General features: G+C 44.0%; 1 protein-coding gene across 8 annotated transcripts in view; it reads left to right on the top strand.

Moving 5' to 3' along the window:
- The window catches only part of KALRN (kalirin RhoGEF kinase), a 697,683-nt gene that overhangs the window by 610,179 nt on the left and 73,101 nt on the right, over nt 1-14,403 (top strand). For 2 of the 8 annotated variants that reach the window (XM_047790542.1, XM_047790514.1), the window contains 3 exons: nt 7,406-7,689; nt 9,410-9,511; nt 13,402-13,497. In XM_047790542.1, coding sequence (XP_047646498.1) covers nt 7,406-7,689; nt 9,410-9,511; nt 13,402-13,497 — 482 coding nt within the window. Of the gene's footprint in view, nt 1-7,405; nt 7,690-9,406; nt 9,512-13,401; nt 13,498-14,403 lie in introns of all 8 variants that reach the window. The other 6 variants (XM_047790550.1, XM_047790555.1, XM_047790507.1 and 3 more) reach the window with 3 other exon arrangements.

Genomic DNA, 14,403 nt, shown 5'->3' with positions numbered 1-14,403 from the left:
CTTTAGGACTTTTTTGTTCTTCTTTTTCTAATTCATTTAGGTGGAGGGTTAAGTTGTCCATTTGGGATCTTTCTTCTTTTTTGAGAAAGGCCTGTATTGCTATAAATTTCCCTCTGAGCACTGCTTTCGCAGCATCCCATAGATTTTGAGAGGTTGTGTCTTCATTATCATTTGTTTCAAGGTAGTTTTTAATTTCCTTCTTGATTTCCTCATTGAATGTCTTAGTTTCTTAGGTATTAAGGAAGATTTTGGGCAATTTAGAGAGGTGGCTTCGAAATTGAAGGAAGTAGGAATGAAAAATAGTATGGAAGCCTGCTGGTGGATAAAAGTTTGTTGTTTGTTGACTTATTTATTTAGATTTTCTTGATTTCATTAGTATCTTCATATTCCCATGACCAACCACTCAAACTAATGCCATTCAGAGTCTATGAGGTTGGACCATTACCCTGCCAAGCTTCCTATTTTTCCAGTTGTTGGCTGGGAAATCAACTATGGGATGCATTTTCTATTGATCTAGAAGCACTGGTTTTTACCTTTTTCTTTCTTCTCCTTGAAACATTCTATTTCATCTCCACGTCCTTTCTTAAAATAGGTGTTTTTGATTAGGGAGGACGCATTCTGCCAGAGGAAAATTATGAACTAATGGTGCGTGACAAAGCACCTAGGAGAGTACAGGAAGACAAAAACTTTTGCACACGGTTGGTTGGAGTAAACCGGAGAGCAGTTTGCCAGTACTTAGTGGCAGTGAAGATAGTGATGTGTGTTCACTAAAACACAGCAGTTCCACCTTGAAATAGATGCTTTAGAACTGAGAGCAGTATTACTCAATGTGTGATCTGCAGGTGGTGAAGGTTTGTGAACTATGTCTCCAGTTCACAGTGAAATTCGTACAGAAAATGAGAGTGAGCATTTACCATACTATTTTTTTTTGTCCTTTTGCCCTTTCTAGGGCCGCTCCCACAGCATATGGAGGTTCCCAGGCTAGGGGTCCAATCGGAGCTATAGCTGCTGGCCTATACCACAGCCACAGCAATGCGGGATCCGAGCCTTGTCTACAACCTACACCACAGCTCATGGCAATTCCTTTAACCCACTGAGCAAGGCCAGGGACAGAACCCACAACCTCATGGTTCCTCGTCAGATTTGTTAACCACTGTGCCATGACGGGAACTCCTACCATACTATTTTGATTAGTGTAGCTTTGTAGTATACTCTGAAGTCAGGGAAGGTGATTCTTCCTACTCTGCTCTTCCTCCAGACTGTTTCAACTATTTGAGATCTTTCGCATTTCCATACAAATTTAAAGTTATTTTGTTCTAATTCTGTGAAAAATGCTAAGGATTGCATTGAATCTATGGTCATTTTAACAATACTGATTCTTCCAATCCAAAAACAGTATATCTTTCTATCTGTGACATCCTCAATTTTTTTCATCAGCACCTTAGTAGTTTTCAGAGTATAGATTATTTCCCTCCTTAGGTAAGTTTACTCTCAGATATTTTATTCTTTTTGATGTGATGGTAAATGGAATTCTTTCCTTAATTTCTCTCTCTGATCTTTATTTTTTAGTTTATAGAAATGCAAGAGATTTTCATTACTAATTTTATATCCAGGAACTTTACCAAATTCATTGATAAGCTCTAGTAGTTTACTTGGTAGTATCTTAGGATTTTCTATGTATAGCTTTATGTCATCTGCAAATAGTGACAGTTTTTCTTCTCCATTTTCAGTTTGGAGTCCTTTTATTTCTTTTTTTTTTATTTCTCTGATTGCTGTGGCTAGGATTTCTAAAATTATGTTGAGTAAGAGTGGTGAGAATAGACATCCTTGCCTTATTTTTGATATTGGAGAAAATGTTTTCCACTTTTCACTGTTGAGTATGTTAGCAATGCGTTTGTCATATATGGTCTTTATTATGTTGAGGTGTGTTCCTTCTTTGTCCTTTTTCTGAAGAGTTTTTATCATAAGTGGATGTTGAATTTTGTCAAAAGCTTTTTCTGGAACAGAATAGAAATCCCATAAATAAACCCATGCGCTTATAGTCAATTAATCTATGACAAAGAAAGCAAGAATATGCAATGAGAAAAGACAGTCTCTTCAATAGATGTTTCTGGGAAAACTGGACAGCTTCATGTAAAAAGAATGAAATTAGAATATTTTCTAGCATCATATGCAAAAAAAACCCTCAAAATGGATTAAAGACCTAAATGTAAGCCTGGATACTATAAAACTCATAGAGGAAAACATAGGCAGAATACACTTTGCTTTAAGTTGCAGCAATGTTTTTTTTGGATCTGTCTCCTAGAGTAACGAAAATGAAAGCAAAAATAAACTTTTACACAGCTTTTAAAAAGTTTTTACACAGCAAAGGAATCCATCACACCAGGAAAAATAATATTTGCAAATGATGCTACCAATAAGGGATTAATTTCCAAAATATACAAACAGGGTATATACAACTTTAAAAAAATCAAAAAATGGGGAGAAGCCCTAAATAGATTTTCTCCAAAGAAGACATTTAGATGGCCAAACAGGCACATGAAAAGATGCTCAATATTGCTAATTGTTAGAGAAATGCGTATCAAAACTACAAAGAGGTATCACCTCACACCAGTAAGAATAGCCATCATCAAAAAGTCGACAAATAATAAATATTGGAGAGAGTGTCGAAAAAAAGGAGTCCTCCTGTACTGTTGGTGGGAATGTGAATTGGTGCAGCCACCATGGAGAACAATAAAAATAGAGTTACCATATGATCCAGCAGTCTGAATCCTGGGCAGGTTATCTGGAGAAAACTCTAATTTGAAAAGATATATGCACCCCAGTGTTCACTGAAGCACTATTTACAATAGCCAAGACATGGAAACACATAAATGTCCATCGACACATGAATGGATAAAGAAGGTATGGTGTACACACACACACACACACACAGTGGAATGTTACTCAGCCAAAAAAAAAAAAAATGACATAATGCCATTTGCAGCAACATGGATGGACCTAGAGATTATCACATTAAGTCAAGTCAGTCAGACAAAGAAAGACAAATATCATATGATAACATTTATATTTGGAACTTTTTTAATGATACAAATGAACTTATTTACAAAACAGAAATAGACTCACAGATATAGAAAACTTACGGTTACCAAAGGAGAAAGGAAGGATAAATTCGGCGTTGGTATTAACATACATACACTGCTATATATAAATTAGTTAAACAAGGACCTACGGCATAGGACAGGGATCTATATTCAATATCTTGTAATAACCTGTAATGGAAAAGCATCTGAAGAAGAGTATGTATATAACTGAATCACTATACATATATAATTGAATCACTTTTCTGTATACCTGAAACTAAGACAACTTTGAAAAATTGACTATACTTCAATTTTAAAAAAGATTTAAAAGAAAAAGCTGAAGCACATGTGGCAAAAATGTTTACATGTATCATATCTAGGGGGTGTGCACCTGGGCATTAAAGTTTTTCTCTGCTTTTCTCTCTTCAAAAGGTGTTTCATAGTAAAATCAGCCACAGAATATTATTTTTTCTGATGTAGAAAGCAAGTTGGCATACCAGAACACCCAGGGGACTTTATTACCTGAAGTGTCCATGGGGCACATTTGTCTTCCCAGTGACTTAAAACCGGATATCAATGGTATGGGCAGTTTTGATGCCTCAGGGCGAAAGAGGAAGCATTGGTTCCGAACTCTGGAGAGATGGAGAGATGCCTGGATTCTGTTCCCAGCTTTATGACTGACTCATGTGTGACCGCAGATTTCCCATACGCAAGCTTTCATTACCTTACCTGTAATATTAGTGAGACTAAGATTGTTTTCAGCATTGAAATTTTATAACATGTAATTATAAACCAGTGTATAGTTGAAATGTTACATAGACTAGTGATTTGATTTTCCTTTTTAGAAGAATTATAGCGGCTAAAAGAATACATGGCATAAACATAGACGTGGGAATAAGATTAAATATATGTGCAGTGGAGTCAGATCTGGGTTGAAATCTTGCCTCTTTGCCACTTATCAATGATGATCCTTGATTTCTTGGAACACTATTTCCCAAGACCATAACCATACGAAATTGTACCTATCTCAGCTTGCAGAGATTTGATGAGGTAACAGTATTACTGTTGTGGTTGTTACACATCAGTTAACTGTTGTGCCTGGACAGGCACTAGAATAAATTCTCAAACAGCTCATTGCATCCATCGTCTAAAGATGGGATGAGCGTAATAAGCTGCCAGTTATTCTTTTAAGTAGCAATAAACTAAGTACACATTTTCTAGACTTGATGATGCCACATTCTTTTGTAACCATGCAGTCAAAGTAATGTAGAAGTAGTCCTGCCTCCATATATGACCCTAACTAGATAATGAGTTATAGATTGCTTCCAACTCTTGAATTCTATTTTATGTGGGCTGTGGTTGAATGGCCCTAATTGTTTATACAGAATAAATTTATTTTTTTATTTTAAGTGATTTTTTTCCATTATAGTTGGTTTACAGGGTACTGTCAATTTTCTCTTGTACAGCAAAGTGAACTGGTCACACATACATATATACAGTATTTTTCTCACATGATCCTCCATCATGCTCCATCATAAGTGACTAGATACAGTTCCCAGTTCTATACAGCAGGATCTCATTGCTTATCCATTCCAAAGGCATTGCATCTGTTAACCCCAGACTCCCAGTCCATCCCACTCCCCATCTCCCCCCTTGGCAACCACAAGTCTGTCCTCCATGTCCATGATTTTCTTTTCTGTGGAAAGGTTCATTTGTGCCATGTGTTAGATTCCGGATATAAGTGATATCATATGGTATGTGTCCTCTTTCTGACTTACTTCACTTGGTATGAGAGTCTCTAGTTCCATCCATGTTGTTGCAGATGGCATTATTTTGTTCTTTTTTGTGGCTGACTAGTATTCCATTGTCTATACAGAATAAATTTAAAACAGCAAAGTTGAGAATACTCTTGATTTTAATTTGTACTTTATAATCTGTACCCCTGCCATTAGTTTGTACAGACTGCACCAAAACAGAACCAGATGACAGAGAGAGAAGACAAATGGTCAGTCAAAATTTGCATGAGTGCATCTCAAAGCCAGGCTATGGTGTGCCATGGAACAAAACTTGGACAATCATCCGTCTCACCTAGTAACACAAGGCACAGTTCATGCGGCTGGGCCTCTAATTCTGCTGACCAAGCATATGCTGATGTACCTAAATTTTGAAGGCTTGGATTTAATAGAGCCTTGTGGTATCACGGGACCTGGTGACTGAAAGGCTTCTGCAGCTTATCAGCCGGAAGATAAGAGGCCCTGTTTCCACTACCAGTGCTGCGGAGATGTTTATCACGCAGGTTTCTGAGAACAGGAGTTTGACCCATACCAAACACTTTAGACATAATGTCAACATACCCTAGACCACAGCCAGCACAGAATTCTCTGAGATAAGATTACAACTTTGTCCTTAAAGGGACGTCACCAAGTCAGTCGATTCCCAAATACTCCCTGAGCAGAGCCACCCTGTGAGTTATCCATCATACCAAAGGACTTTAGGAGCTCCATTTTTATGCTTCTACGTGCAGATATTCTGCTGCTGTTTCCAAAGTATGCACAGAACTTTAGCCATATCTAAGAAAGTTCCCACAGGGTCAAGAGCCTGAGCTTGGGGCCCGAGAGATCAGCCAGTTATAGAAGCCGGAGGCAGCTCTCTATTGGCAAATGCATTTATTTGCCCTATTTCAGGATTTTTTTTATTAAAGTATAGTTGATTTACAATGTTGTGTCAATTTCTGCTGTACAGCAAAGTGACTCAGTCTCACACACACACACACACACACACACACACACACACATTCCTTTTCTTATATTATCTTCCATCATGGTCTACCCCAAGAGACTGGATATAGTTCCCTGTGCTGTACAGTAGGACCTCACTGCTTATCCATTCTCAGTGTAATAGTTTGCATCTAGTACCCCCAACTTCCAGTCCCTCCCACTCTCTCCCTCCTCCCCCTCGGCCACCATAAGTCTATTCTCTATGTAAGTCTGTTTCTGCTTTGTAGATAGGTTCCTTTTGTGCCATATTTTAGAAGATTTTTGTTTCTAATGTATTGAACAGGTCTAGGCTATACAGCCACCAAGGCCAGGTTAGCTCTCTCCTCTAGGTCTAAGATAAAGTCATTATAGGAAAAGATGATTTAGTCTTTGAGATAGGTAGGTGTAAAAAGCCACTGTAATACCTTATTTAAATAAGTAGTCATGTGTTTGGTTTAGCTATCAGTATGCAAACTGGTACCAGGGCAACAAGGCCCATCAAGGGTTGAGGTGAAGCTGGTCAGGTCTTCGCCCAAGACTTTTACACCAATGAGAAAAAGAAGCATAGGAGAGACCACTCCTCTTTGATGGGTTATCCAGACACTCACTGTATCACTTCTTGCTTTGAAATGCCTCACATTCATCCCTTTGTCCTCCTGGGTCCACCTCGTGTGGCTTTCTGGATTCCACCCCTCCTTCCCAGGGCTATGTTGTATGTTGTTACCAGATTATTTGAAAAACAAACTAACAGAAGCCCTTTTGATCATGCCCCATCCCAGTAGAGTTGCACAATAAAGTTCATACTCATCTAATTCATCATGAAATGTTTTCACTGTTCTTTCCATCCAGCTTCTCCTTCTCTGTTAATCTTTATTTCATTGAAAGGCTCTGCTTAAGGATCTGGGTTAACTTATTTTTCCATTTTCCTGCCTCTGTGCTTTCACTCCGGCTGTCCCCCATTTCAGAATTCCTTCTCACTTCTCTTCTACTCAGACACCTCTCATCCATTAAACCTTTTCAGACCAGTCCTGCTGCCCTGACCCTCCTCTGAACTCTGTTTCCTTATCTGCTAGAGTCCATGCCAGCCCTTCGGCAGTTAATCACTATTGCACTGTGGATTTATCTTTATTTTCCGTGCTCCGTCTTGCTCTTTTGCTCTCCTCTCTCTCTCTCTGTGCACATGTGCATATGATTGTGTGTGTGTGTGCAAGTGAGTGTGTGTAGCTAGATAAGGGGTCTATGAAAATAAAATCTGTCTTAGCTGTCTGAGAATACTCCTAGGTGCTCTATGACAAGTTGATGACTCTTGCTTAGGATCTTAATTTTTTTTTTTCCCCAAAAAGGCAGGAGTCTTTGTCTTTTGTCTCCCCCTGTATCCACAGCACATGTGGATTGAATGAATGGCAGCTGTCACCCTCTAGAGAGGTTTCCTTGATCAGGAACTGCAGCTGGCCTTGACATTCTGCCTTGAGCCCCAGCTTCCTGAGTTGGCATGGGCTTCCTCCCAGACTGGCAGCCTGGTTAACTGCCCCTGACACGACCATGTCTGTCTGTTCGTATCCTCAGATGCCTACTCTCATTCCTCGAGTGAAAACGGAGGCAAGTCCGAGTCGGTGGCCAACCTGCAGGCCCAGCCCTCCCTGAACTCCATCCACAGTTCACCTGGGCCCAAGCGCTCCACCAACACCCTGAAGAAGTGGCTGACCAGTCCTGTGCGCCGGCTCAACAGCGGGAAAGCAGATGGCAACATCAAGAAGCAGAAGAAAGTGCGAGATGGTCGGAAGAGCTTCGACCTGGGATCTCCCAAGCCTGGGGATGAGACGACCCCTCAGGGAGACAGCGCTGATGAGGTACTTGGCCCTGGAGCCTTGCCTTGGGGAGGGGCTTCTGACACGCCTCCTTTCTGGAACCTGGAGAGGCAGCCTGCCCCAAGGTTTGCCACCTGGCCAGTCTCTAGTTCCCAGTAGTTGGTCTTCTGATCTCCAGGTGATCTTTGTATTCACAAGACCTTGCCGGTTTGATTTGTGACCAGTTTAGAGACTGACAGGCACCTAGGATACCCAGCAGACATACGTCATTTTGCCAGATTTGAAGATAGGGGTCTGGGCCCATGGGGAGCCGGCTGGTCACCAAGTCCCCAGCCTCTACTAAAGACTACGTTAAACCTGCTAGGCCTGTTTAGGATCAGAGTGAAAGGATGGAGACCATTTCACTTGGACAACAAAAGACTCCATTGGGAGGGGATGGCTGTTGTCCAGCATGCTGAGCACTGCCCTACATAAGAGGGAGTAGTCAACTCCCGGTTGCTCTGGAGTAATCAGTTATGATTGACAGCTGAGGATTTACAGTCGGCAGGGTTGCAGCCTTTAACGGAGACTCAACCAGTCATGAAAGGGGCCTTCATGAAAACAAATGAGTTCCCCTCGTGGGAAGGTTTGGGAGACTGTGACTTCATATCACAGCTGGAAAGACCTGTGCTCGCCGAGAGGTCAGACTACACAGTGACCTCTTGCATCCATCCTTTCCAAAGCTGAGATTCTGTGATCAAAACATAGTGCATATTGGAGTTCCCGTTGTGGCGCAGCGGAAACAAATCTGACTAGGAACCATGAGGTTGCAGCTTCAATCCCTGGCCTCACTCAGTGGGTTAAGGATCCGGCGTTGCCGTGAGCTATGGTGTAGGTTGCAGACGCAGCTCGGATCCAGCGTTGCTGTGGTCATGGTGTAGGCCAGCAGCTGTAGCTCTAATTCAACCCCTAGCCTGGGAACCTCCATATGCCGCAAGTACGGCCCCCCCCAAAAAAAAACATAGTGTGTATTTAGTTGGGTAATGAGGGAACTCTTTTATCTGGCAAACTAACCTACTCTGGTCACCGACGTGGCTAAGAAACTCTTCCTGATGTGAAACCAGACTCTCTTTGTAACTTTATGCTGTCTGCCTTTTCTCCTTCTGAGAGTAGCAGGAGAGCCTATTGATATTTAGATTGTGGTTTAATAGTCCTTCATAAACTTAAAAAGTTAATTTCTACTTGACCACTCTCAGCTTTTTTATTGGCTAGTCAATAAGATAGATGTTTTGTACGTGTGTGTGTGTATGTGTGTGTTTCCCCATGTTGTCCTCACTGTCCTTTGAAATAAGCAGGTGTGCCCATTCTGCATTAGAAGCCACTGAAGCCGGACTTCCTGTCGTGGCACAGTGGTTAGCGAATCTAACTAGGAAGCATGAGGTTGCGGGTTTGATCCCTGGCCTTGCTCAGTGGGTTAAGGATCCGGCGTTGCTGTGAGCTGTGGTGTAGGTCGCAGAGGTGGCTCGGATCCTGAGTTGCTGTGGCTCTGGTGTAGGCCGGTAGCTCTGATTGGACCCCTAGCCTGGGAATCTCCATATGCCGTGGGAGCGGCCCTAGAAAAGACAAAAAAGAAAAGAAGACGACTCTGAAGCAGAAAACCACAGGAGTGTGTTGATAAAGGAGCTTATCTTATATGTTGCTTTTTTAAAATCCCAAGTTCTGAACCCATGGGCATCTTTAACTTTGAGAAGCAGTGACTAATGCTGTGCTTTTGTTCTAGAAGAGCAAGAAAGGTTGGGGGGAAGATGAGCCAGATGAAGAGTCACACACCCCGCTCCCTCCGCCCATGAAGATCTTCGACAACGACCCCACGCAGGACGAGATGGTAGGACTTCTTTCTCACTTGGAAGAGCCATGTGTAAAACGTGTGATGTCATTTTTTGGGTATGGTGGGGGCAGTGATACGCTTTCTCCTTTGTTATCTCTTACACCACGAGAGTCCAAGGTGATGTAGATTCTCTCTGTGTGGGTAGGGTCCCCTCCCCAGCTCTGGTGGTCCGACTTCATTCCAGGCAGGGCAGGGGTGGATATAGAATTCTCCACATGGAAATGGGCCTAGGATCCTGCCTGTTGATGAAGAGTAATGGCTCTGTCTGTGGAAGCAGCAGATCCCAAAGGAACTGTTTATCTCAGAGAGGAATGTGGGGTGGCTCTAGGTCCTGAACAATTTAGCTGCTGTGTCAGTTGATTGTTTTCTTTATCCTCAACTCTAAAATCCAAATCACAGTAACTTCCAGTTAAGCCCTGTGCAAACATGGCATAAGAGATGGAGAAACTGCTAAGGGGAAGCTGTTGTCAGAAGTGGGCAAACCTAGCATGCCAGGTGGCCTCAGTTCTTTGATTTGCAAAATTCGCTGGCTCATTGGCACGCAGAGGTTCACTGGTGTCCAAAACATGACCATCCACCAAGCCTCAGGGTGCAGGGTGACCGCCTCAATTGCTCAGGAGCCAAGGCTCAGGTCCACATGTGCTTCCAGGTACTGAGCTGAGCCTGGGCAGATCCCCGCTTTCGCTGTGTGCTCCGTCACTGGCCTTCCTCACCAGCCAGGCTCTCACCCTGGGGCATTTTCCTGCCTTCTCTCAAAGCTGCTATCCTAGCGGACTCTGGAGGTTGAGGTGGTGGTGGCAGTTTCTGATTGTCCTTCGCCTTTGTTTTCCGGAGCCTGTTTTATCACGTCGGTGGTGGTGGTTGGCCATTCCCGGGGTCTCCATGTGCTCTCTAGCGTCTGGCAGTCGGCAGCCCCCTTGGAGGTGGGGGGCCCAGCACGCACAGCAGGGAGCAGACCTTTCCAGCAGCACCCAGGGTACAATTCAGGCAGCACTTTGGTTTTCTGGTGCAATCCCAGCTCTTGTTTTAATTCTCTCTGCTTTGCATTTGGATCCGTAGCCCCTAGACATTAGTTGAGGTCTTCCTCTGTGCGAAGCCAGAAGGACATTTTCTAGGGCCTGGCCCATGACGGAGATGTGGTCCCTGACCTCCTCTGTGACTCGCCCATGAGAAACACAGTGACAGCCCCTCCGAAGGTGATGTTGGTGGCCCTGGTTTCCAGGGCCAGCTCCGACTCTGGACTGTGGGGAGGAGACGTGGCAGGAGACATGGCAGGATGCCCATCCTGGACTCCCAGAGGCAGAAATGCCTGAGCTTCTCTTTGAGACGGAAACGAGGACCAGCCTGCGGTGTTCCCAGAGGCCTGTTGTAAAAGGTCCTAGAAACAGTGATAGTGGTAGGGGGGAGCAGGGAGCACAGGTCTCATTATCTGCCATCCCACACCACCCCCTGCATGGAGGTGCCAGTGTGCATAAGATAAGGAAAGGTCACGAACCCTCCCCCTCGAATTCCCTCAAACACAGATTGTTTTGGGGAAAGGATGTTATGATGTTTCTGGTAATTTTTAACCGAGAACGTCGACTCCCCCCCCACCTCCTGTCAACTGTGTAGCCTTTTGCTTAACCAGGATTACAGCAGATGGCAAGAGCCTCTTTTTAGATACATTAACCTCCTCAGCCTTGCTGTTTGACTTCTGAACATTGGTTTTTCTGGAATGTCTGAGAAGTGGGATGAGCTTCAGAATTTCTAGCAAATGGAGTTGGTTTATCAAAATAATTCTTACAACAGTATAAAAGGAATTTTTAAAAGTCACCCATTCTGATGTTGTGCAAATATTTCTCTGTGTTTTCTATCTGTTCATACGCATGCATGTTTTATTTTTATAGTTACAGTGTGCATATGATGTGTTCAGTGTTTTATATTTTTAGTAGTTATAAAATTAAATATTCAGGAATTCCCATCTTGGCTCAATGGTAACGAACCCGACTCGTATGTATGAGGATGCAGATTTGATCCCTGGCTTCACTTAAGGATCTGGTGTTGCTGTGAGCTGTGGTGTAGGTCACAGATGTGGCTCGGATCTGGTGTTGCTGTGGCTGTGGCGTAGGCTGGCAGCTGTAGCTCTGATGGGACCCCTAGCCTGGGAACCTCCATATGCCTTGGGTACGGCCCTAAAAAGACAAAAAATTAAATATTCATAATGTTTACTATTTCCTAAAATCGTAGTAATTTTACCTTCTTAACAACAATTTGAATAGCTGAACAGTAACTCACTGATTTGATATGTCATCACTTGCTTGACCAGCATGTTTTAGGATATCCTGGGTGGTTTCCAATTTGTGCTGCTCTGGCTAATATTGCTACAGATCACTGAGTACATACAACATTTGTTTTTTTGACTTCTGTCCTTGGGAGAAGTTCCCAGGGGTAGGGTTACAAGATCAAAACGTAGATAACTTGGATTTCCAAACAGACTTAAGCTGTTTTCCCCACATTCCCCACGAGAGGAAAAAGAGTGTTGCCCCCCCACCACCACCACATGACATTTATTTGATTTTTTTAGTCCATCTCAGAAGCAGAGACCTAAAGTAAGTCTTCGATGAGACTATCAGAAGCTTCCTTTTTGAAACTCTTCCCCCTCACTTCAGGGACAGACTTGAAGGCAGAGCCCAGGCTGGGTTGTTCAACCATCTACTCCCGCAGTCACTTTGCCCATGAGACTGTGGGGCCCTGAGCACACCATGGTCCTCCGCCTTGAAGTGCAGGGTTAACCATTTCTCTCCCAATTTCTTCTCAAGGAGGAGAAGGAAGGAAAGAGCAAAAACAAAATACTGGCCCTCAGGTTGACCAAACCGTCCCATGGACCAGTCATTGTGCTGGTGGGAGGGGAGGAGGAAAGGCCCTGGGCTGGAGCCTCCTGGTGACCAGGAGAGTCTCTGGTTGCTCCAGCACAGGATGCATTGGTCCTACTAAAGCCCTTTATTACTTCCCCAGTGTTTCAGTTTGGAGGCCTTACCAGAAACAGCTGTGCAGCTGTGTTTGTGGAGGAGTGTGTGTGGGTGGGTGTGGGTGTGTGTGTGAATGGAGAAGCAGTTTCTGGTCTCCAGGAACCCTGCCCCTAGCATTGCTGCTTGACACACATGATGATGTATATTGAAGATCTGCATACATCTTTTTTTTTTTTCTGGTCTTTTTAAGGCCACTCCCATGGCATGTGAAGGTTCCCAGGCTAGGGGTCTAATCGGAGCTACAGCTGTTGGCCTGCACCACAGCCATGGCAATGCCACATCTGAGCCATGTGTTCAACCTACACCACAGCTCATGGCAATGCCAGATCCTTAACCCACTGAGCAAGGCCAGGGATCGAACCTGTGTCTCCATGGATGCTAGTGGGGTTCGTTAACCACTGAGCCACGACAGGAGCTCTGAAGACCTACATACATCTAAGTAAAGCAAGGACAGTTCTTCATCTTTGCATCCACTCGAAGCTGGTTTATTGACCCCTTATTTCCTGGAACAGCAATAAGCAGCCCTGTAGTGACCAAAGTCCTGTCTGCCCCCTCCCCCATTGCTGACAGTGGGTGCAGCCCTTCCCTTTGGCCTCCTGGGAACTCAGTGACCCCTCCCCTCAGCTCTTCTGGAGGCCTGCCTAAGGAGATCCTTGTCCCAGCCCTGCTTCGATGCTGGCCAGGACTCCTGACAAGGGATCAGGCAGGCCTGCCCCACACCCACACTATTCCCTGTCTCCCTCTGTCATCTCTTCCCTCTAAACATAGAGCTTTGCTTTCCTTGCCCGCCTTGGGCTTTGGACTTGCTGGGTTGCTTCCTAATTGCTATTCCTCATTCCTCGCTAATCTGCTTTTCCTTTGCTGCTCAATGTCTTGCAGTCCTCCTCTTTGCTAGCAGCCCGGCAGGCTTCCACCGAAGTACCTACTGCTGCAGACCTTGTCAGTGCAATAGAACAGTTGGTCAAAAGCAAGCTGGTAAGTGGGGGTCCTGGAGGCAGTCCTGTGGGTCTCACTTCCTGTGGCTCCCCGGGCCTGACCTCTGTCTGCCATGTTCTCCTTTGCACCTGTCCTCATTCCTCCTGTAGGATCGTTTCCAGCTAATGATGGTTTCTAAGAACACTGCACCCCCGAGTCCTTTTTGGCTTCATATGGGAATAGACATGGGCAATTAACAGATCCTTTTGGGATTGTGGCATTGATGAGAGGTGAAAAGTATCCAAGACAAAATAGCCTCCCTGTAAGTCTGGTCCACCGGCCTGTAGGGAAATGGTGATTGGGCAGTGACTGATGTGTGTCTCCTTAGCCCTGAAGCTGACTTTGCTGCTGAGACACAAGCTTGAATTGGATCTTTGAAAGCACTGAGTAATTTTATTCAAGGACCTCAGATAATCTTCTAGCTTCCAAAATCTTGCAAAAGGAAATGGCTGAACATAAAGGGAAATGGGCAAAATGTGTGGCTGCCTCATGCCAGCTTAAGGGAGATGGTGAATATCCCCATCATGAGTGTGCACCACTGAAAACGGGTCTAGCCTGTGACTGTCTCTTGGACCTATCAGACCGTTGGAGGGAAGGGTTATGAGTCTGAGCTCATTCAAGGTTTTGGCATAATGTTGGTGAAAGAGCTCCCTGTTGAAGAGCTCATTTGCATAGGGCTAGTCCTCTACTCCCATAATTTCACGCGTAAGTGTATCACTACAGGGAGACAGTTTGAAGCATTTTCCTGTCCTTTGCTCTCATCCATGTCACTCACTCGGTCTTCCCTGTAACTCTCATTAGGATAAATGTCTGTGCTTCTGACAGACTTCTGCTGGACAGCCCTATTAATCAGTGCCATGTAAATCCTTTTCCACTTGGAAAATGATGGTTGCTTTCTAGGGAAAA

The sequence above is a fragment of the Phacochoerus africanus genome, chromosome 1 (assembly GCF_016906955.1).
Source record: "Phacochoerus africanus isolate WHEZ1 chromosome 1, ROS_Pafr_v1, whole genome shotgun sequence".
Lineage (NCBI taxonomy): Eukaryota > Metazoa > Chordata > Mammalia > Artiodactyla > Suidae > Phacochoerus > Phacochoerus africanus.
Note: the sequence above shows the minus strand (reverse complement) of the source record. Positions and strands in the feature narration are given on the sequence as shown.